A 26,891-nucleotide genomic window follows, 5' to 3' on the forward strand; every position below is an offset into this window, starting at 1 on the left:
AGGTGAGGAATCTCCCCCATCCCAAATATTTTTAATCGCTTTGCTGCCAATTTCTGGAGCCTCTTGTGGAAGAGAGACCTTTGCAAAGCTTGCTTTCCACAGGGCCTCCTGCCTGAGGGAAAACCACCTCCTCCCTGTAGAACTGGACACAAGTACTGTACTCTGCTTCCTTTATTTTGTTTGGGTTTTGCCTCCCCCTAGAAGACAGAAATTAACAGCAGAATGGGTGTAGTGGGAGCAAGGCTTGCTTTGATCATCTGAAAACTTGAGGGGGAGGGGGGTGAATTGTACTGTCACCTGATTTGACTTCCAGCTTCTAGATCCTGTGGGGCTGGGATCCCAGAGCCAAGGTTACTTTTGCTGTTGGGGTAACCTCTGTAAGTCAGAGTGCAATTTTTTTTCTGAAGTGCAAAAACAGTTAAGCTGACTATAGTCTTCCTGATTGGCTTCTTTGGTGCAATGAAGTATGTTAATAAGAGTCATTTGGTGGGGATGAAGTCACCACCACAAGAATTAATTTTTAATGTTTTTATATTTGGAAGTGTTAAACCTGTAGTTTTGTTGGAATGAGCATCATTCTTTAGATACTATCTGAATGTTTCAATAAAGATTCTTCAAATTACTGCTTTGGGATTCAGTTATTGTGGAAGGATACCTCCCAGCATTTCAGTGAGCTTTAAGTGTGTGCAGCTCCCTTTCACTCTGTGTGGAAGAATTCTTTTCTGAAGTGCAGAGCAAGGTCCTGACTTCCCATCTCAGCCTCTTGGCACTCTCTCTCTCTTCCTCCGTGCTGCGCTCAGGATTGAGCGGAGCACAAGAGAATAAACAAAGCCAACTGCCTACTTCAAAGTAGCAGAGTGTCCTACAAAAGTAATGCAGAAGAAGCAAGTTACTTCTGTCAAAATATTTTATTGTGGAAAGCACAGGAACAGTGGAGTTTGTGACCAGCAATTCGCTTTTTGCAACTCGCTCATCTTGCGAGACTCTGCTTCCCTAAAGCAGCTATGCTGTTGGGTTCCAGGTTAGATCTTATCAGAACAAACCTGTTCCCACAACCCTTCTTCATTTTTTTTGTAGAGGCGAGGTTTCCTGTCAGGAAACAGCGAGTGAGATGGAAAGGGATGTTCTTTTAAAAACGTTAATGTAGACCTAATGTGAGAAACAAAGTGGGGCGGCTCTGCCAGGGGTGACGTGGAGAGGTTCTGAAAAACAAGATGGTAGCAAGAGCTGCTTGACATGCCAAGCACAAAGTTCTCAAATATTCTGCCTTTTAACAATCTTATTTCCCACCCTCCCCAATAGTACACTGGGAGAGGTTCTGACAGACATCGCCATCTCTCCACTCAGCTAGGAGGAAAAACAGTCTGTTTCAGGTACCTGTAAAATCTGATGATCATCTTGTTCTAACCAGAAATCCACGTGTGGGAAAGGCGTCCAGAAGTAAGGCCCAATATGGAGCTGTTCCATCTCTGCATCATAGATGTTGGTCAGCTGTAACAACACCAGCAGCAGCCTTAGGAATCAGCCATTGCTTACACAGACAAACGAGACAGCAAATTTGCTTCATCTGGAAGGCCTGGAGCTGCAGCTTCTGTCTTAGGCAAGCTGTGTGCCTGCTCAGCCCCACTTCATTCCTATTGCACTAAAATTTAGCCAATTATTCTTTCAAAGAAGACATTAAACTGTAACAGCAACCCCAGAACTGGAAGATACAGATGGGATTATGCCTGCGGCCTGAATCTCTTTACATAAGTTATCCTGCTGATAACTGCAGGGCTAGCGGGAATGGCACAGCAGAGCGCTGTGCTTCCGAGCCAGGCTTACCCTTGGGGCACTGGTTTGATCTCCACCAACATCCTTTGCCTCTGTTCTTTCTCATTTGTCACTGACAGGACACAACCAGAGTATTTCTTCCTCTAACTTTAGGCATTTCATTGCCCCTAGCTGCTCTCCCCTTCTGGCAAAAGCCCTCTCTTCCCCATCACTTTTACTCACTGGAGCTCCTGTTAAAACATGGGCTGAGCGCAAATCCTCATCGGGCCCTTTTTCTGGGAAGGTTGCAGGGAAAATCTCTGCTGTTTTAACATTCACAGCTGTTAGGAAATAAGATTTTGAGTACAGCACACATCAATTCCTACAGCCACTTGTTGTAAAAATGAGCACACAACTATGTTGCAGGAACTTCAGAACCCCTCAAATACTGTTCCTGTATTTCTCAGTACCACAGCCCCCATAACTTGTGTCTACTTACTCTGATTTGGCAGCATTTCAATATTCCAGAAGAACTTTTTTAGAGATATTAAACTAATTACAAACCCCACAAAATGCACAGTAAAAAGGCAGCTGAATTCTAACCCAAAGGTTAGAACAGCATCTTGATACTGACAAAATCATAACCACAGTTAAATGAAAAAGTCTGCTTGCCTTTGCACACAGCCACTGCCCCCTGTGCATCTCTCCAGCTGCAGTACCTGAAGAAAACTGTTCTGACCTACTCTTCCAGCAGCTGCAGCTGTCTTGTGGGAGAGGTTTTACCTAGTCACTGTAAGCAGCCCCTTTACTACTGGCATCTGAGAAGCAATCCAGTTACAATAATAATTCTAATTTAACTCACCTATTCCATAAATGATTGGAAAGTGAATATCCTTTTCTTCTCTGTCATTTAGCTCTGTAAGGAAAAAAGTCAGATGAGAGCCCTTTGGATTTCTTTTCTGAACAGCATTCATTTAGATCTGTTCTTCCCTCATAACACAAAACTGATGTTGTATAAAGACAGAAAAAAACCCAAACAAACAACAAAAAAGCCTAAAAGAAATATGATGAAGGCGGTACAGGTCAATAACACAACTGTTACTCAAGAGTAACAACTCTTCATCTCCTAACTGTGGCCAGCTCCAGCCAACTGCTGCTCCACTTGGCATGGGCAGCTTACAGGGAACCCCCCAACACTGAAGATGTACCATGTAGTGATGGCAGGCTTCCAAGATGTCAATCATCAACAGCAGTGAAATGTGACCTGAAGGTGATGTGAAGAAAAGGAAATGATTTCCTCTGGTCCATGACACCACACGCTGTGAACTGATTGAGTTTATGAACTCACTGGGCCCTGCAGGGAGGCAGGTCTGACAACCCGGCAGGTCAGAGGTCTCCAAGTGCCTTTCTCAGCTGCCTCTTACAGATGTCCACAGACACACAGCCTCTTTCCACAGGACAAAGGTAGCAAAACAACCTGGTCATGATCACAGGTGCTTCTACTATCAACTGCATTTCAGCAGCACTTGCTAAGGAGGGAATCCTTGCTGCACTGTCTGACATCAGCATGCACACACTACCAGCAACACAACTTAAATGTCAAATTGTTTCGAAGGACTGGAGCTGCTGCTCCTCACAGGACAGCTGAAGTGTGGAAAGCCCCCTGCATTTCCATACTGCAAAAGCCAAGGAAACATTTTCTTACCTGTTACACAGAAAGTCACTAAATGAACATCATCTGGCTGGAGATCGAATGCTCCTACAGCAACAACGACAGCAGCAATGTGTAAGAGTGACTGATGGCAAAGCAGGCGCTGTACCTAGGCGAGGGGGCATTGCCAGTGCTGGGCACTGCAGAACAGATGGGCAGATCCCTACCCCACTGTTCCAGATAAGGCAACAGAGCAAAAAGCGTTTTGCAGATTTGCTTCAAAGTAACTTGTTTAAAATTAAAGCCACAGCTACTAAACATGACAGTGACGTACAGGGAGTAGCCACTTGTAATAGCAAAAGCAAGCTCCAAGTGTTGTGCCACTTACTCATTTTACTGGCACTGGTTTAGCTCTGGCATCACATCAGCTCTTTTTTCGTTCACTATGCATGAACAGCTCATGTTTAAATGTATTTTCCTAGAGTGCTACATACATAGTGAGAGCACCCAGCCTTTCATTAGCTGGAAATTAATCCTGCTTTTCCACATCCCACACACTAGAACTCCCCTTTTGATCAAGGTTCTAACAGCAGTACAGTGCTATGGTTTCACAGTCTACACTCGATGCATGAAAGAGGTATCGGAAGGCAAAAAATTAACAATCACCCAAGCACTTTATTCACTTTATTCCCACACAGCACAACAGGACTCAGTCAGTGCAGTGGGCACAAGGGTGCATCCCAAGACCTTCACCAGTTTGGTTTTCTTTCTGAGTTATCCCTTTGGTCACCTCCCTGCAGTCCTGACATCTGTCCCCATCCCTGCCCCTTCCCCAGCTGAAGCAGGGCTGAGGCTCCTCCGCCCTCAGAAAGTGCTCAGCACAAGCCAGAGCACTTGGGCTGGCTCCTTATGTTTGTAAAGCACCACACCCAGGTCTCTGGACTATAGATTTTGCAAGCAGATGTAGTATCTTTCATCAGACAGTTCCAAACAATAGTTAAATTTTACCTCATCACACTAATATTAACTAACAAAGTCACCCAGGTGTATAGATTCATTCAGTGGCAACACTTGACCAAGATCAGGTGCACATCCACAGCAGAGCCAGGAATTAAGCCCAGCAGACCTGCACCCCAGTTCTACACCTGAACAGAAGCTGGGCAGAGATTCCAAGGTTAGGGCCTCCAACCCAAATGCTGGCCAGATGCAAGCCTCAGAAGTCCAGCCCCTCTCCACATCAAGTTCTAAGGTAGAGAAATCACCCTTCAAAACAAGTCTACATTTCTGTCCATTAAATGAGAGTGGGCTCAGATTACAAACAAACTTCACCCAAAGCCAGTCAGAACTACTTATTTTTTTTTTGCACATGAGAGTGGAAAAAATGTGAACTTACTAAGAAGCTGATTAGTAAGTTTTTGTGATAACTGCCTATCATCATTGAAACCTCCAACTAGGTGCACTTCCAGCCTAACAGAGATGGAATAACAGGAAATTAAAAAGACATCCCGCAATGAACAGGTTTACAAAATCATCCCCAGCCCAAACTGCAAAGCAATTGTCAGAGAAGCCTCACTGGTTACAGACACATGCACCACGCTGGCTTGTATTGCATAGCAAGTCATGGCAATTCCATTCTGAAGGCTGCAGGAACCACACAAGGGAATAGCACAAATCTGGAACTCACAGGCATGCAATTTTCTCTAACCCAGTGGTATCTCTGATAGTCAGCACCGCTGGTTTGGACTGAACTCAGTAACCACCTTTCAGTTTCACATAAAGGGTTAATTCAACATGAAAGATTTTTGCCCCTGAGACCTCCTCACAACTCACCATAAAGCAGGGTTCTTCTCTGGGAAGTGTCTATGTGAGGGCAAAGCCTAACGAATCATGAGCTTTTACAGACCGTATCTTCTAAGTTAATTGAGTTTTCGTTCTCGTCAAACTGCAGGGGCAAAAACCTCCACACTCATAAAGAACCTTGCTTGCCAAATTCCATTTCAGAGCTTTTTTCTCCACTGACCTGTCCCCACTGCCTTTTAATTACTTTTTTTTTAAAGTGGGACTTAGAAAAAGATGGATTCTCAGATCCCAAAAGGAATTGGCAAGACCAACAATCTGTAAGGAAAAATATACCATAAACCCAACCCAGTTCTTGGGAAGAATTCTCACATCTGAAACAAAGGTTAACTGGGAAAGCACAAACACAAACCCTCCCAACAGCATTTGGCAGAGACACTCTTCAGAACAGAACCATGCTTTAAACCACTGCTAAAAATAACCCTGAAAATCACCCCTGAGGAAACTGGTTTCACTAGGCACGTGGTTCCTGAGCAACAGAGGTTTCCTGCACAGTTACCTTGTCTGAACCCCACACTATCACACAGAATTTCCCTGCTTTACAAACTGCAGTGACTTCTGTGAAACACAGTACACAAGAACTAAGAGCAGAGCTGACCTGCCATATCCTGTGGTGCTAGAGAACGATTTTACTGCACTCATGATGAGCGACACCTCAGCTTCCGTGTCCGATCCATCACAGTGTGTCAAGCAGGTAGCTCCACTGCCTGAGGAAGACAGAAGACAGCTGATGACACCATTATGCTGTTGTAAAAGAAACATGTAACAGCCACACTGTTAGTTTAACAGCTACAGCCACCACCAGCTCAGCTCCTCCCAGGAAAGCAGAGGCTGACTGCACGTGGCAATAGCCACATGTGCCCTGTTGTAAAATCAGCAGGACTCGTGTGAAAGGTACAAGTGCCCTCTTACCCAGGACCTGGCAATGTCCCTCAAGTCAGAAATGCCAGCACATAGTGATTATCTCTCCACAAATTCTACCTCTGTTACTGTGAAAGCCTGAAGCACCACACTGCCAAACACAGCCAAGGTCTGCAACTGCCACTGGCCACAGGAGCAGATCAAATACAGTATCTGTTCATTAAGTGACCAGAACATGGAACCTCTGACACTGAGCATGTCAACTGTTTAAATAACTCATGTAGTTACTAGACCACGTGACTTTTGGGGTTTGAATTTAGATAAACGTGAGTACAATTTATTTTACAAGTGCAGCATAAAGCAACACTGATCCATTGCCTCAGGGATGCAGGTTTTCTTCTGGACATCCTTTAAAGGTACCTGTGTGTCGGAGCACAACTATGTGGCAGGTAGTTGCATCATCCGATCCAAGAATGGAAACAGAACCTATTTCAAAGGAGGGAGACACTGTAAGAACTCTGCTCTCACAATCCCTGCTTCAGAAGAGTTAAAAAATGTGCACATTCCTACATACCATCTTTAGGGGTAGTCACTGCAAACTCTCTCTGCTGGACATACAGAAGACCTTTGGGTTCCACAACTTGAGCAGGCTGACTTCTCAGAAGTTTTGCCTTTTCCTAAAGATAAATTATAACAGAGACTACAGAGGCTGAATTCTCAGGTGTATCCATTACTTGACAGAACCTCTGAAAAGCAAAGGGATACAGATCAGAAACATCCATGTTTTGTATTATAAAGTATTCTGAATTGTGATAATTTTCTGCTTGCCTGACACTCATCTAATTAATTCTTAAATCCCACCATTCCATAGACAGGTGAAACCATTTCCCCTGGTTTGGAAATGGAGGTATACAACAAAGCGCAGGAAGATTGAGCAAAGAGGACACCAGACAAGATAACTTCCAAGAGCTGACCTTGGAAGTTTCATTCAGTCAGGAAACTTTTGAAATGTAAAAGTTTCATTTTTCTGCTGCTACAACCCAGATTATTTATTGAGCTCTTATCAAGATACTGCAATTTGTTAGCTTGCCTAGCACGTAGAAACCCAGCTTCTGGGCTGTGACTGCTCCTGTGCTCGGTCACAGACTTCCCGAGTAGGCCACGAACTTTCCTCCCAGGACTCAAAAACCACCTCACAGTTTTATCAACCTTGCACAAATTATCTGGAAAAGGCCCTCAGCGTCTATAAAGAATATTTTCGGAGGAGAAACATTCCCCCAGTCAGCTCTGCACAGCAGTTCCTGGCTCGAAGTCCACCGTTAGAGTTACATCAAGGGAGGTCAATACCCTCAGGGAAGTTGTCTTCTGTCACCGGTTTTTGTTGTTTCCCACAGAAACGCGCAGCCCGGCCGGCCACACAGCTCCCACAGCAACCGGCCGCTCCCCGCCTCAGGGCATTACCACAGATCTCCTCCGGGGACACCGGCATTACGTATTTCCAGTCAATCCGTGTCTTTCCATTATCACAGCGCGGGGAATGCGGTGGAGCCGGGGCCGCCTCAGCCCTAGGCCGCTGCTGCCCGGAGCTGCCTCAGCGGCCGCCGCCTCAGCCCGCGGCCGCTGCTGCCCGGGGCCGCCTCGGTGGACGCCGCCTCAGCCCGGGGCCGCTCCTGCCCGGGCAGCCCAGGGTTGCCCCACTCCACCACCCATTTCGCCCGGCCGAGGCGCCGGGTGTTCTCCCGGGTACACCGGCCCCGCTGGGCCCCTCCGCCTCCTCACCTCGAGGTGCGGGTAGGCACGGATCATGTCTCCTGTGGGCCGGGTCACGTCGATCCGTTCACCGTTAACCAGCAGCGGCATCTCGGGAGCACCCGGGCCCGGAGGCGGCTGCGAGACCGCGCTTCCTCCTCAGGGCCGCGCCGGGCGTCGCCGCGCCGCACGGGGCGCTGGGAAACCGGCGCGGCCCGGCGGGGGGGGCCGGGACACCGCCCGCAGAGCCGCCGGCAGCCCCGCGGACGCGGCCGGGGCAGGGCCTGCGGGGGGGCAGCCGCCGGGCGGAGGCGGGCCCGGGCAGAGACGCCTGAGGTGGAGTCAGACATGCCGGTTATGTCGCTGCCCAACGCTTGTCACACCTCAACGCGGCGGCAATCCTCCGGCCACTCAGAGATTACCGGTAAGTTACCATAAAAAATCATTTTAGAGAAAAAAAAAACCGTGACATAGCCCCAAATTTACAAAGAAACCCACCTCAACAACCACAAAACTGAATTTTCAAGACAGTCCCAACGATGAGTGTTTCTCCTTAAGGACCCGGGATTCTTCCTCGGGTTGCCCGTGCACGAATGACCCTATGAAAAGCCGTCGGGAGCCGCGGAGCTGAAGTCAGTCCACAGGGAGAGCACAGCCGCGCACCGCAGACCACTCACAGCCACCGCATAGGAAAACCAGTTCCCCAGCTAGCCCTTTCCAACCCGATTCTGACACACACAGCAGGTACTTTCTCAGAACGTGCATTGTATTTCACCCTCTGAATCAGCACGATCTCAATACTGTTAATATCAGTACTGCTTGTACCAAGAACAAAGTCTAGAGCAAAACACCAGCATCTGCCGGCTTACCTGTCTGCAACCACTCTCAGCAGATCGGATCTATCCCAGAAGAGGTTACAGAAACACTGTGCAGCTCCCCGTTGAATCTGTATTTTAAGCAAGTCCCTTTGGTATATGAACATCAGCTCTCCAGCTTCAGAACAGATGGCCCAAGTTTACATATTTGTGATGGCATTTTTCTCATCACTTAGGTCTGAGTTCCTGAGTCACACACCTGGTATTACAGCTTGGAAAAGTTTTTACACAGCCTCATTTTCTAACGGTATTTCCTCCCAGAGAGCATTTTCCCTAACCCTGGCTGTCTCTGCCTTGCAGATGGTGTGCAGCATGATTTGGGTTGGGAGTTAGGTACCATAGACATACACGTTTAGCCTGTACTCCATTCGGCTCAGTATCTTACTGAAGGGTGTCAATGTCAATATTAAAACTGCAGTTAATGAGGCCAAGGTCTTCGCTCTGGCACTCTAGCCTTCCAAACATGCTTTGAAGCTGCACGTTCTTGTTGGTTTAGCCTTGCTTCATTAGTTTTAGCTGAAACACTGCCATCTTATCTTCACAAAGCTCCCTCCTTCAGCCACTTGGCAGGCCAGCTCTGTAGATCTTTATTCCCAGAGGTAACAGAAACATCTCTTGGCTGTAAGCATCTGAACCTTTTTCCCCCACAGTGCACTAAATCAAACTGCACTCCTATCCCACAGTAAGCTGGGCAGTTACTCCACACATGCCAAGTGAGAAAGCAATTATTTCAAATGGAAATCTACTGTTTATTACTCAGGACCAACAGCAGAGAGAACTAAAATTAAAAACAACCCCCTGTCTCAGGTCTGCTGAAGCATTTTCCAGTATCATTCCCAAAACTCATTTTTGCAGTCAGTCAGAACAAGCATCCTAACTTTGAGAAGCTGGACTACACAGACAGATCCACAGTTACACAGAAATGTGTTTTTTCAAAGGTGTTTTTTGCACTGCTTGCAACAACCTGAATAAAAAAGTTGTCTTAAAAGCCTCCAAGTTCAGATTCCAAAAAAGGACAATCAGAATTTAGTTCCAAATGAATACAATTTTCAACCAAATGTGACACAAATAACTTTGTTTTCCCCCCTACCATTTGTGTTCTTACTCAAATCTAGAAGCCAGCAACCACAAAAAGAAGACAAGAAACCTATGCAGCGAAACTCTACACTGACACACGGACAACACAAAAACATCAGTGACACCATCACTCCCTTTCAATGAGGGAAGATTATTTTTTGTACTTTCATCATTCACATATAAACTTCAAATCCTGAAAATAAATACCTGCCTCGGAGCGCTTCGCAAGCGCCCCGAGAAAACCATCTACAAATCATACATTCAGCTACTCCATCATTCTCAACACTTCCAACAACCATCACTTTTACAAGTCTGAACTTCCACAGCTGGGAAAGTTGTGCGAGCCACAGATGTAAGGAGCAATAATACTGAATTATCATCTGAATGCACTGTCCTCTACCAAGTGGCCTTACCAAATACTGTTCTACAGAGAGGAAAAACTTAAGAGGTGTGTGCAAAAGAATCACTGTCAGACTCAGTTTGTGGCATCCCCAACGTGGGATCAAAATACTACTTTGCAAGCAACTGAAAAGCGGTCATCAGAGTACAGATTGAATACTGGCAATGGAATTCTGGTCCCCACACAAAGTGGTAAGAAGACACACCAGAACTTCACCCCTGATATCTAAAACCTGGTAAAGAAACATGAGTAAACAGTCAGGAAAAAAAAAATATTTAAAAGTCCTTCCAAGTCATAAAAACCATTTCAATGTGAAATTTGTAAAGTATCACCCTATTTATTCTCTAAGCTTCTCTAGCAACATATGACTTCATCATAACATATCTGTAGAAATCTGATGATTAAGAAACAATAATTTCTCTTAAATGTAGTTACTTAAACATTTGCCAGTTTAGAACGTTGAGCTAAAGTCTCTTTTCAGAGCAAAACATTGCACACAAGTTTCAACCTTTTCACTTCTGATTCTCCATGTCATTGAGGGTACAGCACAAAACAGTCTGAAGGGGAGCCAATGCTGCTCATTGGGCTCCGGGTGTTTGACTCGTAAGAATTTGGAGCAATTCCGACCACACCGTCGTTTTGAGGGGTTTCTCCTTTCAGAAAGTCATCATCCTCATCTTCAGAAGTGCCCTGTGTAAATTCAAAAGAATCAATGACAGCAGGAAACTGCTGCAGGTCTCTATTAAAGATCTGACAGAAGCAGTGAATGCTAAGACCAAAAAGGGTATTTCTAACATAACTTCTGAAATGCTGCAATAATCAAACCTGACAATCAAAATGCTACAAGAAAGTTTGTAGAGCTATCAGTTAACCAAGCTACAACACTGTAATGTATTTTTATGTGTTATCACAGGAAGGAAAGGAAAACACACTGTTGGAAGGACTCAAAAATCTGATGCAGGACATCCTTCTGTAAGACAGTGCTACAATTATCACCACTGCCTGGAACGGCAAGAGAATTAAAATCCTTTCTACATAGTGGATTTCCCAGTCAACATGTCTGCATTCTGAGAGTTCTCAAGTGTTCACAGTGGCCCTGTGCTACCAAACTCCTCTGCAGAAAAAGGAAATGTTCACAAGGTTGGAAGAGACCTCAAAGATCATCAAGTCCAACCTGTCACCACAGACCTCATGACTAAACCATGACACCAAGTGCCACGTCCAATCCCCTCCCGAACTCCTCCAGGGATGGTGACTCCACCACCTCCCTGGGCAGCACATTCCAATGGCAAACAACTCTCTCAGTGAAGAACTTTCTCCTCACCTCCAGCCTAAACTTCCCCTGGCACAGTTTGAGACTGTGTCCTCTTGTTCTGGTGGTGGTTGCCTGGGAGAAGAGACCAAGCCCCTCCTGGCTACAACCACCCTTCAGGTAGTTGTAGACAGCAATAAGGTCTCCCCTGAGTGTGACCATTTGAGGCTGTGCCTTCAAGGAAGGGACACACTGGCTAAATGTTTTCAGTACTAGAACAAAAACATTCTGATATTCTAAATGAATTTCATTGGCTAAGTAAGGTGGGAGGTGAGATTGGACCCAGCACGGCTGGGACTTTCTCTCAGTCTTCCTTTCTTCGTTGTCCCTTTCAGCTGGACTGCTTCTGGGCTTCTTGCCAAGAGATAAGAACTAACTCCTGTACCAGGCCTCTCTTTCGTTCCTGCCCTGCTAACCACCCTTGTCTCCTTTGTCTACCTCTTTGCGGGGGAGAAGGGAGGTAGGGGGGTGAAGGGGGCCCAGGGGGAAGCCCCTGGTGGGGGTCTGGTTTCTGGTTGAGTTCATTTGCTGTATATTCCTGTATATATTGTAAAATACCTGTATTTGTGGTGTTACATGTAATCTGCTTCCTATATATGCTTGCGAATACAGTCTGTTATTTTTAACTAGTTACTGAGTTAGCCGCGGTTTCTTTCTCAGTGGGGGAGGGAAAGCGGAGCCTTTCCTTTCAACCCACCACACTGAGCCTCCTCTTCTCCAGGCTAAGCAACCCCAGCTCCCTCAGCCTTTCCTCACAGGGCTGTGCTCAAGGCCTCTCCCCAGCCTTGTTGTCCTTCTCTGGACACGTTCAAGTGTATCAATGTCCTTCTTAAACTGAGGGGCCCAGAACTGAACACAAAGCAAGGGTTCTCAAAGCAAGGGTGGTATCAACCCCTAAAGCTTCCTAATTTCAGTCACAGTTTCTCCTAAATGTTTGATGTTCTCATGTCGACTTAAAAAAATAGAATAATCCTTGAAAAGCAGCTGATAGAGATTTGGCAAAAGCTGAACTGCATTTTGCTGAGGAGAGGTTACCTTTTTAATAGGTTTCTTCAGATTCTCCAGATCCTCAGCACTCAGCTCTTCCCAAAACTGATACAAAGGATCAATGGTCTTCTTTGATCTGAAGGAGTTATTAGAACACAGTATGAGCTGAGATATTTAGTAAAAGTCCTATGCATTTCATTTTAACAAAGAAGATAAAATGCTTGGCATTTGATAGTGCTGCCAGATTTTACAAACTATTCAATTAATCCCTTTTATAATCCTGATTTAATCCCACACAGACATCATTTTGTTTTGCTGATAGGTTATCAATTATAATCGTTTACTGGAGGCACTGTTACACAGTCACATCTCCTAATTCCTAGCTGAGTATTTTTAACAGCTATGCTATGTTCAGAAATAGACATCATTTGCTTATATAATATTGTAGAATAACAGTAACTTATTAATATTACCTAGCTATAGCAGTGCTTTGTTGAAAAGCACTTGAATATTACTTATTATACTTATACAATATATTACTCGAAATAAACTGAAGCTTATTCACTCAAGGTGCAAAAAAAGCCAAACCAGAACAACAAGAAAAAATGACATATCACCACAGCTCCAATAAAATATGTATTAAGCCAATATGTTTTTTTAGAGACTGCTTAAAGCAAGGGAATTGAAAGAGCCACCAAGCACATTAACTAGACTTTCAAGGAAATTGGGTCCTGTTCCTCCTTCACCACTACGTCACTGTTCAAACCTTTGACAATCTCTGGTTAAAATATGCAACAAGAAACAGACTAAAGGTCAGGGGAATAAGTGAAATATAGAAATGGTGGTAGTTTCTTACACTCTTAGTTTATCCTTTTCTACAAGGCAGGAGTTGTTTGAACTATACCTTTTGAGGATGTAGGGATCAAAGGGGAAGAAACTGTCAAGTGGATTAGTGCACGTCTGGACAAGGTCACCCCCAGGGCCGCTCCGAACAACTGGTATAAACTGCCTGTTGTTCCTCTCAATAATTGTGTAGCAGAACACCAACTGGTATTTCCTTCAAAAAGGTAAAAATAAGCATTTCTAGTATACCAAAAGCAGCAATTTCAGATGGTATTACAATACCAAGTTATTTTTCAACAAATACCATTTCTACCTTCCACTTTCTAACCAATATTAGGAGTTTTCAAGACCGTTAAAAGGTAAAGAAGCCTATTCTCTTCCTCTACACTCTTCTAAGCTTCATTCCAGGTAGAATCCTATTGGCTCCAACACAAGGCCACCTGTATCATAGTACTGCAAGATTTCATTTAAACTGAACAAGAAATAAACTTACCCCACCTCAAATAGCACAGCGTTATGTGAGTTGTCTTAGATAATACTCAACACGGTCCCCAACAAAACCATGTTCTAAGTACTGTGCTGGTTTTAGAGACACACTAATATCTTTATCAAGCTGAAACTTAAAAAGAGTAGGTACCTGGTAATGGCAGCAAACAAGTTCACAATAGAGGGTATACAAATCTTCAGGGGATTTAGCTGGCACATGACAATACGCTCAAAATTTAAACTCTGTAGGTATGAGAGACCTTGAAAATAAGAACAATTGACAAATAGGAGTTATAAACCATGCAAGATGAAGTTAATGTCTAAGAATTGCCAATCTGACCAGCCTGCACTGTGCACAGTGCCACAAAGCACATCCTCAGCTGCTTTCTTACAGTGGAGATCTAGCCCACAGCTTGTTCCGCACAAGAGCTACACTCAATAATGGCCAGGGCAAGGGGATCCTTCTAACACAGACCCTACACTTGCACACCCATTACAGGGACTAACAGAGGCACGGTCACCAAGGCAGATTCAAGCATGCTCAGTAAGTGGGGACAGGTATCAATGCTGAGGAGTTATTTGCATTATTTTCAACAGCGAGGGGGGAAAAGATCATTTAGCTTGGTAGGCATCTCATTTTATTCAGAGCACAAGAACATAAACTTGCCATCAGATCACTTGGCTGAATTGACCCATTACAAAAAACCAAATCAACAGTAAAACTTGCAAAAGAATCCAAATGCCATGCAAACTGAATACTCACCTTTCCTCAAATTTCCATCCAAAAGTTGCTTATGACGGAAAATAAGTGTGTAAAACACTGCCTGACATGTTGAATAAAATGGTCCATGGAGTGCTACATCACAGTAAGCATTGGCCCCTGTATCCTGATTGTCAATGTATTTATGCAACCAGTTCACCAGAAGATCCAGGCATGCTTTTACAGTGCTATAATGGAGAGGAGGGGCGGAAAGGAATATAAAAACAGCACATGAAATAATGTACAAAATAGTCTAAAGAAGTATTCAAGCATCAGCATGGTTATAAGGACATTGGTAAGAAAACCTCATTGTAAAAAAGGAGGCTCTGTTATGAGCTTTCTATCTCCTCATAAAATAACTCAGTGAAAGCCCAAAGTGCCAGAAGAGATGAACCCATGAATTCAAGTTGCATGTGAAGCCTACAGCAGACAATTAGATTTCTGGTCTACAAGCAGTACAGACAGATGCCTCCCATGTTCAACAATTCCAGTATCAAATTCAGTTCAACATTAAAATCACCAAGCCCAGCCTAAACAGCATGAAAATACAGAATGTGTAGGTAGAAAGAAGACATTTTCACCCATCTGCTGAATTATTTGAATCCATCTGTATCAAAGTATTAGAACTCTTGACTTCCCTGCCTTAGAGACTACATAAAATGCCTAACATTGGGCATTAAAAATATCTGCTTCTGAACATCAGATACAGTGGCATCCATGACTCTGCCTGAAGTCAAACAGACCTACCCGTGGTCAGCACTTCTCAGTAAGGGAAGCCTTAAACAGCGAGTCATGAGTCCCAGCAATCATTAGTCTGCATCCCATAAATGCAAAACTTTCCTGGAAACTCCAAGGCAATACTGAAACAGTATTGTAGAAAAGACAAACAAGACTATTTATTGCCTTAGGCTTACTGGCAAAGCAGTGAGAACAGAAGATCAGCACTGTGTATGCATGCTGTGAATTCTGCATTTAACCTCAGCTATTATCACAGATTGCTTGGTTTGCTCTTATGTATCAAAACAACTTACACAACTGGAATAAATTTAGCTCTTGCCAAGAAGCTGCCAATGTAAGTCCCAGCAGTCTGCCTGATCACCGAAGGATTGTTTGGATCATGCAGTTTTTTCCACAGATGGTCTAAAAATGCCTCAGCCAGCCCCTGGAAAAGAAGACACAGAGCAACCATGAGCTGTTATGCTGATGATACTGCTTAAGTAATAGATTCCTAACACTCAATTCCCATAATCACCACAACCAAGCCATTAAAAAAATAATAACCTACCTAATGGTTGCAGCAAGCAACCTTTCCTACACATGGTGGAAGAGCACTCTTCTCTTTGTACTTAGCTGTAAAAATTAAATGGAACCAGAAGTCCAGGAAGTAGTCAGCAACAGATATACAGGAAGTGTTTAAAAACAAGAGCAGTAAGAAGGTAAACATGAAGTGACCATTCACTGTGTCTTGTAGCCAGAGCGATCAGAGACATCCAATGAAGATAGCAGGAAGAGGAAATTTAGAGGAACAAAAGTGATTCTTCACCTGAAATGGTTTTAACGTGGAGCTTTTTGCCACCAAAGTTCACAATGACAAAAATCACAACTACAAAAAGCATAATATGGCATCTTCCCCTTAAATTGACCACCAGGGGCTGTTACCATAGCAGATCATCACTTTGGCTCAGGCAGTTACTGAACTGCTGCTGGAGGCTGAGAGGGTATTTTGAGCAAAGCACAACATGCTCACCCTACATTCTCTCCAATGCATACACTGCTTACTGCTGTCAGACACAGCATCAGCTTAAGTGCATCTTCAGATACTCTTATGGAAAAAGCATGCCTTTTCTTATTGTTAGATGGGAAGAGAAAGACCAGGAGTTGTTGAGTGGGGAACAAACAGCAGACAACTTTCAAACTGAGGAGCTGACACAGCATCACTAAGTTAGTTCTGGGGCACTGATGAGACTTGCTGGTGCACTGTGTCTTGAGTTCAAGAGTCCTACTGATTCCTGCAGAAAAGATCCATTAACCAAAGTCCTTCACACCAGCTGAGATTCCACTAGCTTGCAGTTTATGAACATGAGAAGAGCAACCACAGAAAGAAAAACTTGAAGTAAGGAGTAACTGGGAAAGAAAAGAAAGCAAAGATACTAACGAGTCCTGCTGTACTATCTCCAGACCAGAATTACAGCAGGGAACAACTATTTTTTGTAAAAAAGAGAGCCAAAATGAGGATTTAGTAATGACAGAAGACACTGCATTTTAAAACCAGCTTCTACTCACCAATTTAAAGCTACAGATGTAAAACATGAAGTACTGTACATGACAAGAGGCATGGGTTGGCAAAATGAGCTTGTCAAAAACAGAAACCAGATCCCGATACAAATCCTTTGTTCTGTCAATATCAAGCTTGCCTGTACAACAGGAAAGCAGAACAAAATGACCATTTCAGGGGCATGCAAAAGTGGCAACCTTCTAAGCTACTAAGAAATCCATAATGTCAAGCTGACTTTTCAGTTTATCTGACATCTAAAACATACTCATTATAATGAGACCTTACAGGAGTTGAGTTCTCCTGCTTTTTATGGTACCTATGGAGAATGTCTGTGTGCACACACGTACAAAACTGGCAGCCATGCAAACTTTGCAATCACATGTCAAGAACCCAAAGAAACCACTAAGAAATAAGTTACCTGACTTGTGAGGGAGGTACAACAAAATGGTTTCTACATACTGTTTTCAATATATAGATCTAAGAATTCAAACCTTCAATACATGTCAGTGCAAGACATTTCTTTCAGGTTTTATCCTTTAACATTAAGCCTAGCTGTAGCAATTCCAACTCAATGACATTGTTTTTATCTGCTTCCAGACCTTGTGATAAGGACTCGTAATTCTAATAGACAAAGCAATACAGAAGACTTCTGATAATCTGTAAGTTTTGTAGCACAATGGAAAAACCAAACCCCTATCTTCTATTACACCCTCTAATGACAGTTTGGGTCCAGTGTCATATAGTCCAGATGTCTCCAACTGTGTACCTCTGCATTCTCTGCCAATGAGACCAGGCAGAGGCAGCAACAAGGACTACAGTGTGCTGCCAGCAGAATTCTGCCAGTAAAGGGTGAAGGCTCTGCCTCACAGCAACATACAGAATCCCTTTTATCTTTTATCTTTTTTTACATGTTAGCAAAACAAAAAATTTGCTTATACTTCAGGCGTTCTTACCTCCCACGTGGCAGATGTCTTTAATGTAGGAAAACAGGATGGTCATCAAAATATCCAGGCGCTCCGCAAGTGGATGAGCCATCCTCTCACTCCTGGAAGAGACAGCTTTGTCTCCTTTTCTTTCCTCATCTTCCTCCTGGTAGATAAAATGGCAGTCACACAGCTTTTATGTACACAACAGAAAGACAGCACTCACGGGACAAGTGAAACTCAGACTCTCTTCCGGTGATATGCTGAACTTTTGTCTCTTTTCCAGAAAAACAAAAGTAGTGTCTGAATCCACAGCTTACTGTAAGCAAAGTTTTGTAAACTAAACTATTTCCCCCCCACCAGGAATTGTTTAATTAGCTTTATGTATAGCTGCTTGTATTTTTACAACATGAAATTGATTCATTGCATCTATGCTGGACAGCTACATGAATTAAATCAATAACCCCAGAGAACACATTACTCATTTGTTCAGCTGTTCCGGTTTCAAGAACTGTGTGTACAGCAGCAACAAAGCAATATTCCTGCACTGTCTTAGTTCACAACCACCTTTGAAAGTGCAAATCTACCAAAAAACCCTTAGAGTAGGCCAAGATAGCAAACCATGTCAAAAAGTCCCTCCTCTGTAGATTTTTCTGCATTGTCAGGGTTATTAGCATTTTCTTCAGCATCTTCAATATCTTGTTGTGGAGTGCTAACCTGCAGTTGCAAGTAAGAAATTAATTTTTGTAAGACCATGAAAGCCTTTTTTATTGTTTATGTAAGAAATGACAAGTGACTTCTAGACTACATTTTGCCCTTGACTGAAGACTTTTAAATGGAATGACAGGTACATAGCATACAAAACCCCTCCAAATTGCCTGAAACTTTACCCCCAGAATATAAGCCTTCCCCAGGCTGTTATACACTGAGGTTCTCAAAAGAGCCTTAAATCATTTATCCTCTCTTGCCTTCTACTTCAAAGTGCTGATAGAACAGATTATCCAAGCAAAGAGAAGCACATTCTCTGCACATCAGCACTGATCACCATGGAAGAGTTATTCTGATTCTGGCACAGACTCCACTCATAGTGTAATAGTACTCCTCACACAGTTACCCTCAGGTGTGGGAATATCTTAAATGGGAATGGAGTGTAAATTTGGTTGCTTTTATACTCATGATCGTGAGCGCTACTGTAACATACTTCTGACTGAGCACAACACTGAAGTGTATTTCATTTCCTGCTCTGTGTATTTTAACACAAGCTTCCTTAAAAGATGATACAGGACAAACTTACATCCAACTTCAACAGCTTTTCAATAATAAGCTCCAGAATTGGAAGTCTTAGAGTTGGAAGGTACACCGTAACTCGTAGCAGGTTATGAACGTAACATTCCTGTAACACAAAGTTAATTGGTATCTGTAAGAAAACTAATTGCAACCCTAATTTCTGCCCAGACTTCTTAGGAAACAACTTGCTTAATTTGTTACCTAAAGAGCCAGAAATAGGTTTAACCAGACTGTATTCAGTATAGAGCACATTAATGTCTAAGGCAAACATCATCTTTCATTTGCTAAGATGAATTATCAGTAACTTCTTTATCTACTATTTTTCCAACCACCTTCAGACAGAATAACTATAAATATTCTATAAAAGAAGTTAGTCATTTCCACTGGAGTTTGTCTAAACCTTCCCTGGGAAAACTAAAACAACACATTTCTTACTACATCTAGAACTAGCTCCAGTAGAGCTGAATAAAGTGAGACTAAAGCCATCTTTATTTCAGGCTTTTATAACACACTGGCAGCAATGCTGAATTCTATAAGTCAGTGTCCTCAGAGTCATTCTGATTACAATTCAAGCAGCTGAACAGACAGGTTTTGTGAGTTTGCTGTGTACCTATCCAGACACACACATGTACAAAAGGCAACTGCATCATTCACACAGCAAAGCTGTCAAGTCAATACATAATGCATGGCACTTTACCTACTTGAAGCACCCCAGAGTGTGTTTGTGAACATGCATTATAAGCCAACCTTTAATTACATGAGCACATATGATTTTTCCACAGGTGATCCAGCTTGCTCATCACATTAAATGGACAGAGCTAGTTTAATGAGACTGTATAAATTGGAAATATTTAAATAACAATGCATGGACCATGTTTTTTATTACACTTGACTTCAATCCTGCCCTGAAAACAGTTATGAATGTCTTCATAACCTTCTCCTCAATGCCATGTAAGAGCTATTATCCCCCTCATTTTACAGCCAGGGAATTGATGCCCAAAGTTATTTGGAATTAAAAAATATTTTTTAAAAGGGCAAAGTATACAAAGAACTTTGAACACTTTTCAGCACTTGATGAGTTCAAAACACAGTTCCAAATGAACTTGGTTGGTGGAGGAGGGCTCTGCCTTTCTGTCAAATAAAGTGACAACATATAAAGTTGGAACAAGTAAACATAAAGATCATCCAAGAGATATAAGTTGTCAGCTTGTTTTTCATTACCTATGACCACTACACCAGAAATGTAATGAAACAGCCTACTGGCAACTTGGATTTCACCAGTAACAGCCACTGCTTCCTGTCTGACCATCAAATCTCCTGTTCTGATACTTCCCAGTTTTGACAACAAATGAGACGGGTATCCTACCATCACCTTACTACACAACACTGAGATTCATCCTCAAAGAGGTCCATCTTGTGCATTGATTAAGAAAGCAATCCTGTGGAAAAGATATGCAGTGATGTCATTAAAGACTAGCATAATGCTTATGCACAAGGAACTAAGTACGCTTGGAAAGCCTTATACTGAACAGACACACTCATATATATATATATTACACATAGTTTTAAACAACACTCAGCAATCTGCATTCCATGCCACCCAACCAGTTGTTATACTGTAGAGTATATTTATACATTAAAAAACAAGGGACTAAGTAAACAAAAATATTCACAGCTCTTACCAGAGTTCTTTCTGATTTGTTAATGAAAGGGAAGTTTTCCACAAGTATCGGCATAAGAAACTGCGGTGTCCTACAAAAACCACAAATCAAACCCCAAAAGTTACAGGTGATTACCACAAAGCACTGAAGCCCCAGAACTCTAAAGACAGACTGGAATAAGCTTATTTCACAGCAATTTTATTTTAAGGTAATTACTGGTATAAAATCATTTGTGTGCAAGGATCACTGAACAGGTAGTAAGCGGCTAACTTTCACCATGGACTTGTTAAAAGCCACCGGCTACAAACACAACTTTCCCTACTTCCCATTTCCTTCAACAGGATTTTCAGGTGCTGATGCCTGTGGCAATTTCATGACTGGATAAAGCATTCCACTAGTTAGTGAATATTAAGAAAAACCATGCAACAAACCTAAATATGCTTCCAATTAGGAGGAAAGAAAGTAATTAATCAGTTCAGAAGCTTTAAATCTGGAAGGACAAAAGTCACACAAGCCCAGGGCATTATATACTTACGAAGGAACGTATGTTGCAACAGTTTGTAATGCTCTGTGGCATGTATTGAAGTTGTCAGAAAGGTCTAGAGAAAGAAAAAAGGTATTCTTATGAATTTGGGTACAAAGACTAGATCAGGAAGCAGCAAAAACAGTTCATACCAGCTAAACATTTGAAAGATTACCAGGGAGATAGCATTTGCCAAAGTGTTTGTTCAGGGGTTTTGTTTGTTTGTTTGTTTAGGGTTGTTGTTTGGACTTTTCTGGTTGGTTGGTTGTTTTTGTTGGGGGTTTTAGCCAGATATGGCGACGATGGAGATTCTTGGAATCAATACGGCTGACCAACATGATTGGGTATTGATCCTTTATTGTTCCAGTATTGCAGGCCTATGGCTCAGGCCTATGGTGAAAGCATGGCACAGTAAAGCATGGAAGGAGAGGAGACAGGACAGGCAGAAAAAGAAGCGCGTAGCAAGGAAACTGCTACAATTTATATAACCTTGGTATGCCTTGTGGGCATGGACTCATTGGTCCCCTAGGAGTGACCACACATCACACTATCATAGATTATTGGTCCAAACTATGGATGACACGCGAGGTTTGTTGATGCAGGTGCATGTCCTGTTGTCCCAAGATAATTCACTACGTTTCTAGCTACCAGTGTCTTGTTTTAGTTACAGTGCTGCAAGCACAGCACTGTTTTGGCATACTGGTAGCTGGCTCTGCACTTGTGCTGGGCATGGCCTACCACCATGTCAGGCTCACACCGCTCGTAACTGGTGGTCCCACAGGGGGTTTTTGGTTTGGTTTTTTTTTTTGAAGGGTGTACTGCTTTGGCTTTTTACTGCTAAAAGGAGTGTGAGAAATAATTCCAAATAAGATTCGTGGCAGCACAAGCAATAAACTCTGGATGTGCTGCCAGCCTCCCTGTGAGGTGTTATACACTCTCATACCGAATGCTAACTTTGGAAATGCAAAATTTAGCCCACAATACAAACATTAATAAGATATGTTAAACCTAAGCCTGCAACTAGATAAAAATCTATTGAAAGATCAGGTGTAATTTTCACACAAATCAAACTAACAGTTAATGAGGCTTCTACAGCAAGCTTTTGTAATCCAGTGTCACCAGTGAATAGCTGAAGAGTAGTCCTGAAAGATATTTAGCTACCTGTTTGTCTTCCCAGTATATACACTATGTGGTATTTTTGATATCTGTATCAATTGTATTTGAGCTTGCCCCAGGAATACAATGAAAACAGAAAAAGACTTGAGGATCCACCAAACTACCTAGTTTTATTGCAGGAAACTAAATGGAAGACAAACACCTCCTACGTTCCTTTTGTTTTAAAACAATTTGCCCAGGAAAACCTTCCCAGTTCTATTCAGCCTTATTCCTACAGGTACTGTATCTAAAGCAGTATTTTTAAGGATGGAGTGGATCTCCACAACACTGACTGGAGTACAAGAAAGTCTTTGACCAGGGAATTTAAGCATATACTGTTTCTTCATGGTTCATGTTAACTCAGCTACATGAATTTTGTTAACAAAGGAGCAGTGGTACACTGTACACTTCTTTAGTAGAGCTATTACAGCAGCATATACAAGCCATGCTTCCCTTTTACTCACTTTCATCATCATCATCAGAATCTGAAATATCCACATCATCTTCTCTGATGGTTATTCGAGCTACCAAAAAGAGAGATTATTATGTCAAAACTGTACAGTTCTCACAGGTAACAGTTTCAATGCCAAATCAAACACATTGGGTGAGTCTTCATCAGGACTAAAACAACAAAATTATCCACAAAACTTTCTAAAATAAGTTGTTAAAGAAAAATAGAATCATAGAATCAGTAAGGTTGGAAAAGGCCTCAAAGATCATTAAGTCCAACCTGTCACCACAGACCTCATGACTACTAAACCAGAGCACCAAGCGCCACATCCAGTCCCCTCTTGAACACCTCCAGGGATGGTGACTCCACCACCTCCCCATTTTGTTCACAGAACCAGGAGGTTCTTGAGAACATCTGACACGATCCTCACTGCAGCTTTTGGCTTTTAGTAATAACAAACTGACACAGTTTATCCTTTACAATGTATCTTCATAAATGGAGTCTGTATGAGGACCCATCTATGGCCACTATAACGTGTTGTCCAAAATCTACATATAGAGAACTACCTGTATCACAATTCAGCTATTCAAGTCAAGAAGGTAGTGAACAGGAAAAAAGCCCAATCCAGTAACTGAATGTGTCACACACTATACAGAATTTATCTAGGGAAGACACAGTGATAAGCAAACAAAGAAGATGAAGAGAAAAGTAACTTACGGGGGACAAACTGGGATACAATCATCCGGAGGCATGGCCTAAGATGGACAGTTTGTGCTGACACTAGATTGCCAAGAAAACCCAAATATTCCTCCACTACCTCCCGGCTTCTTCTCAACCATGGCAGCTTCTGAAAGCAAGCAAAGACCAAGATGTCAAAGAAAGATGTTTCCAGTACTAGTCTTAATCTTCCCCTGTAATGAACAGATATTTACCAGCAAAACGCTGACCAGTTGTTCAAGTTCTTTGGTCAAATATGCAACAGAAGCTCGAAATTCATGCAGCCAATTAATGATCTGGGCATCCTTGGAATAAACAGAGAAAAGAGGTAACTATTGCCATAAACAGTATTACCTATTGCTAGAAAATTACAAAACCCTTCAAAGTCAAAGCTTAAAATTGTAAATGGAAATTATTTTCACTTTAATGTACAAAGAATTTCTTTGATGTCTGTCTTCACCAATGATAGCTCTTGAATGCAACTTCTAACCAACAACCTGCCTGGAAGGCTTAAATTACAGACCGAGCAAGGCATGCTGGCTTTACATAGAACCTACTTGCAAGGAATGGTGTTCAGTGTTTCTAATGCTCCTTTTTGCCCTAGGTTAAGCAAAATGGACATTCAAGTCTTGAAATAAGAGACATCCTGAAACAGTAGCAAAGCTACCAGAAAATTTCACAGATTTTGTCTGTACACTCCACAAGGCCTGCTAAAACCAAAGTACCTCACAGAACTTCCTCTTTAAAAAGAAAGGGAAATCCATATAGCATGATGCCTACTGCAGCATTCTTCTCACAGCTTTGTGGTTGGAGTAAAAGTTTTAAATAAAACAAGACACCAAAAAGGACCAAAAATGGAGTGGGTACTCACAGCTATATGGAAGACCTGTGAAACAATATTTCTGGGTGTAACTATTAAATACATTTGTATCTCACTGCCTAATGAAACAAGCTTTTACTGAGAACAGGGCAAGTTAAACACTCATGTAAGTTAAAGGCTGTGAAAGTCAGAAACCATGGTTTGATCTACAGAAGTATCTGTAAATCACACATCAATGACCCAGAAGGATGGTTCCTGGAACAATGACAGACCCTGTAAGCAAGCAAAAAGTTTCTCCCTTTAGAGCCGAGTCTGTAAGCACATTGTTTATCACAATCCTGCATATAAGAAGTATACATGTAAAAACCAAACAAATACCCCTTTTTCAAGTTTTAATTCTAATAGCTTCCATAAAGAAAAAGAATATATTAAATGAGCTAAATGTTTACAGAAAAGGTTTGGATAAGCATCAGAATGACTTCTCTGATGATTATGCTCAGACAGACAAACTTCAAATCACCAGACCACTTAGTACCAAAACTATTACCTTTATGTCTGGATCTGACAGCTGATGCTTTAACAACTCAAAATCTGTGGTGTCACCCTAGGATGAAAAAGAAAAATAAGTACATAACTTTTTTTTCCAGAAAGAAAACACACATTTCACCACAGCAAGATGAAGAGCACACGTAAAAGAGAAAGCTCAAGGAAGACTGAAGCAACAGAGTGCTTCACCCTTTAGGTAATTTTCAGCTGCTCTCCTTGTAGACAGCACAGATCACCCCGTACCCCACGGCGTAAGCCACACTGCCGTCCATCTAGGACGTCACTCAGGTTGACTCACAGGGGAAAGCTTTTCACTTGCACAGCAAGAACACCTGGCCCAAGCCCACAGCACTCAGCCGCCTTCAGGTTTTTTCCCTAAGCTTTCAGACACGGTCTTGTGCAAGACGAAACTAGCCTGCACGCCGAGTGACATCCCGAGATCCAGTGCACGGCAACGCGCACAGCCTCCAAGAGCCACCGGAGCGGAACCGCGACGGCTGGAGAAGCAAAGCCAGAGTCACCTTTTCATACTTCACCAAGATCTCCGTCAGAGTCCCCCCGAACCGCACCGTCTTCCTGGGCGGGGAGCTGATGAACTCGTCCCCTCCCAGCATGGTCACGGCCCCGCACCTGAGGGAAGGCGAAACCGCATGAGCACCGGTGGGCCCTACCCGACCCTCTATCCCAGCGCACGGCCAGGGGTGGGCCACCCCCCGCCCTCTCCCCTCCGGGGGGGCCCGCCGCGATCCCGTCTTACCTTGCGGTGGCAGCAGCGCACGCCCCGCTAGCGGAGCAGGCGACGCCGCCCGCCGCGCGCTGCCTACCCGCGCCGCCACACGCCGCGCGCGGGCGGAAAAGAGCGCACGCCTCTCCGGAAGCCGAGAGCACTCCTCCCCTCACACCATAGAGAGGCGCGGCTAGACGGGCTACGGCCGCTCTGTCGCCGCTATCGGTGGTGCGGGCGGACCGAGGGATCCGAGCGGAGATGGGCGCTGTCCTCCGTGCGCGACGGAGCTAGAGCCGGGCGGGAGCTGCGGAAGCTCCACAGGCACCACCGCTAAGGTTTGACCATTGATCCCTGGGTGTAACGATAGCGCTCGTTCAGTACCGGCACCCACAGCCCGCGGGTCTCGAAGGGCAGCGCCGGTAAACGCATTAGTCAGCGTCTCCGTCGGAGTTCAACGCTCCCGACGGATGCAGAATCCCAGCTTTAACCGCAGTGCCAGGCTGGAGAAAACATTTTAAGTTCATTCGGAAGCAAACTCTCCCGGAGCCGGGAGGTCAGGGTGACCACGCGGGCAGCTGCCCGAGAGCGAACCCGTTGCCCACCAGACAACTCATGTTTTTTCAAACGTAGTAGTACTGATGCTTAGACGGGAAAAGTAAATGAGCCAAACGATTTACTCGAGGATAGAAAGGGACGAGTATCTACAAAGCAGAATTGGACCTTGGGAAGCAGTTGAGAGTTTGCTAGCACGGAGGCACAGCTGGGAAGTTTAGCCAAGTTTTCCAGGTGTTGTCATCACCTGTGTGTAGGCTAGGTCTGCCTTAAAATACACCACCAGTATCTCTCTTACTCTAAATAAAATGTGTGATGGACTCTTCTGCCTCTGAACTAGCAACAGCTTTTCCTCTCAAAACACTGCCTATACACAAATTGAGAAAATAATTGCCTGCTTCTGTTTTAAAGGCTGTAGGGTTTTTTGGTTTTGTTTGGATTAATACATGCCAACTGACTAAATTACAGGATGAAGCAGCTTTGAGATAACAGACTTCAGAAGGAATTAAACATTCAGTATGTAAAAACCTCCAGTAACTTTTAGGACCACCTCTGTGAGCATGAAGGGAAACATGCACTTTTTTCAATCTGAATACATAACATTTACTTCTCTCAGTCACATAAGATAGTTACAGTGACATACT

General features: G+C 43.3%; 2 protein-coding genes across 2 annotated transcripts; both read right to left on the reverse strand.

Annotated features, from left to right (window-relative positions):
- Positions 1 to 811: 811 nt before the first annotated feature.
- Positions 812 to 8,139, reverse strand: NTAN1 (N-terminal asparagine amidase). The gene is made up of 10 exons (XM_054180442.1): positions 7,901 to 8,139; positions 6,696 to 6,798; positions 6,542 to 6,607; positions 5,859 to 5,967; positions 4,797 to 4,870; positions 3,458 to 3,511; positions 2,615 to 2,668; positions 1,996 to 2,093; positions 1,378 to 1,491; positions 812 to 1,202 (listed from the first exon to the last, which is right to left on the reverse strand). Exons 1-10 carry the CDS (start codon positions 7,979 to 7,981, stop codon positions 1,023 to 1,025), a joined length of 933 nt encoding a protein of 310 aa, XP_054036417.1. The 5' UTR covers positions 7,982 to 8,139; the 3' UTR covers positions 812 to 1,022.
- Positions 8,140 to 9,077: 938 nt separating this feature from the next.
- Positions 9,078 to 25,784, reverse strand: RRN3 (RRN3 homolog, RNA polymerase I transcription factor). The gene is made up of 18 exons (XM_054180443.1): positions 25,726 to 25,784; positions 25,490 to 25,598; positions 24,970 to 25,026; positions 23,818 to 23,907; positions 23,603 to 23,732; positions 22,899 to 22,958; positions 21,292 to 21,355; positions 20,778 to 20,847; positions 19,103 to 19,201; positions 18,430 to 18,525; positions 17,839 to 17,974; positions 16,894 to 17,024; positions 15,642 to 15,772; positions 14,614 to 14,798; positions 14,002 to 14,110; positions 13,426 to 13,578; positions 12,570 to 12,657; positions 9,078 to 10,912 (listed from the first exon to the last, which is right to left on the reverse strand). Exons 2-18 carry the CDS (start codon positions 25,580 to 25,582, stop codon positions 10,754 to 10,756), a joined length of 1,851 nt encoding a protein of 616 aa, XP_054036418.1. The 5' UTR covers positions 25,583 to 25,598; positions 25,726 to 25,784; the 3' UTR covers positions 9,078 to 10,753.
- Positions 25,785 to 26,891: the final 1,107 nt, after the last annotated feature.

This window comes from Dryobates pubescens, chromosome 4 (genome assembly GCF_014839835.1).
Source record: "Dryobates pubescens isolate bDryPub1 chromosome 4, bDryPub1.pri, whole genome shotgun sequence".
Lineage (NCBI taxonomy): Eukaryota > Metazoa > Chordata > Aves > Piciformes > Picidae > Dryobates > Dryobates pubescens.

Coding starts and splice junctions, on each gene's coding strand:
- RRN3 (XM_054180443.1), bottom strand. CDS start 25,582: ATGCTGGGAGGGGACGAGTTCATCAGCTCCCCGCCCAGGAAGACGGTG. Junction 17,975..18,429: donor AGGAGGGACTTTTTGACATG/GTTTGCTATCTT, acceptor TTTATCTACCAG/GAGGAAGATGAGGAAAGAAA. Junction 13,579..14,001: donor TTGTTTGCTGCCATTACCAG/GTACCTACTCTT, acceptor ACCTTTTTGAAG/GAAATACCAGTTGGTGTTCT.
- NTAN1 (XM_054180442.1), bottom strand. CDS start 7,981: ATGCCGCTGCTGGTTAACGGTGAACGGATCGACGTGACCCGGCCCACA. Junction 6,799..7,900: donor GTGCCTACCCGCACCTCGAG/GTGAGGAGGCGG, acceptor ATTTATCTTTAG/GAAAAGGCAAAACTTCTGAG. Junction 2,669..3,457: donor AGTGACTTTCTGTGTAACAG/GTAAGAAAATGT, acceptor TTTTCCTTACAG/AGCTAAATGACAGAGAAGAA.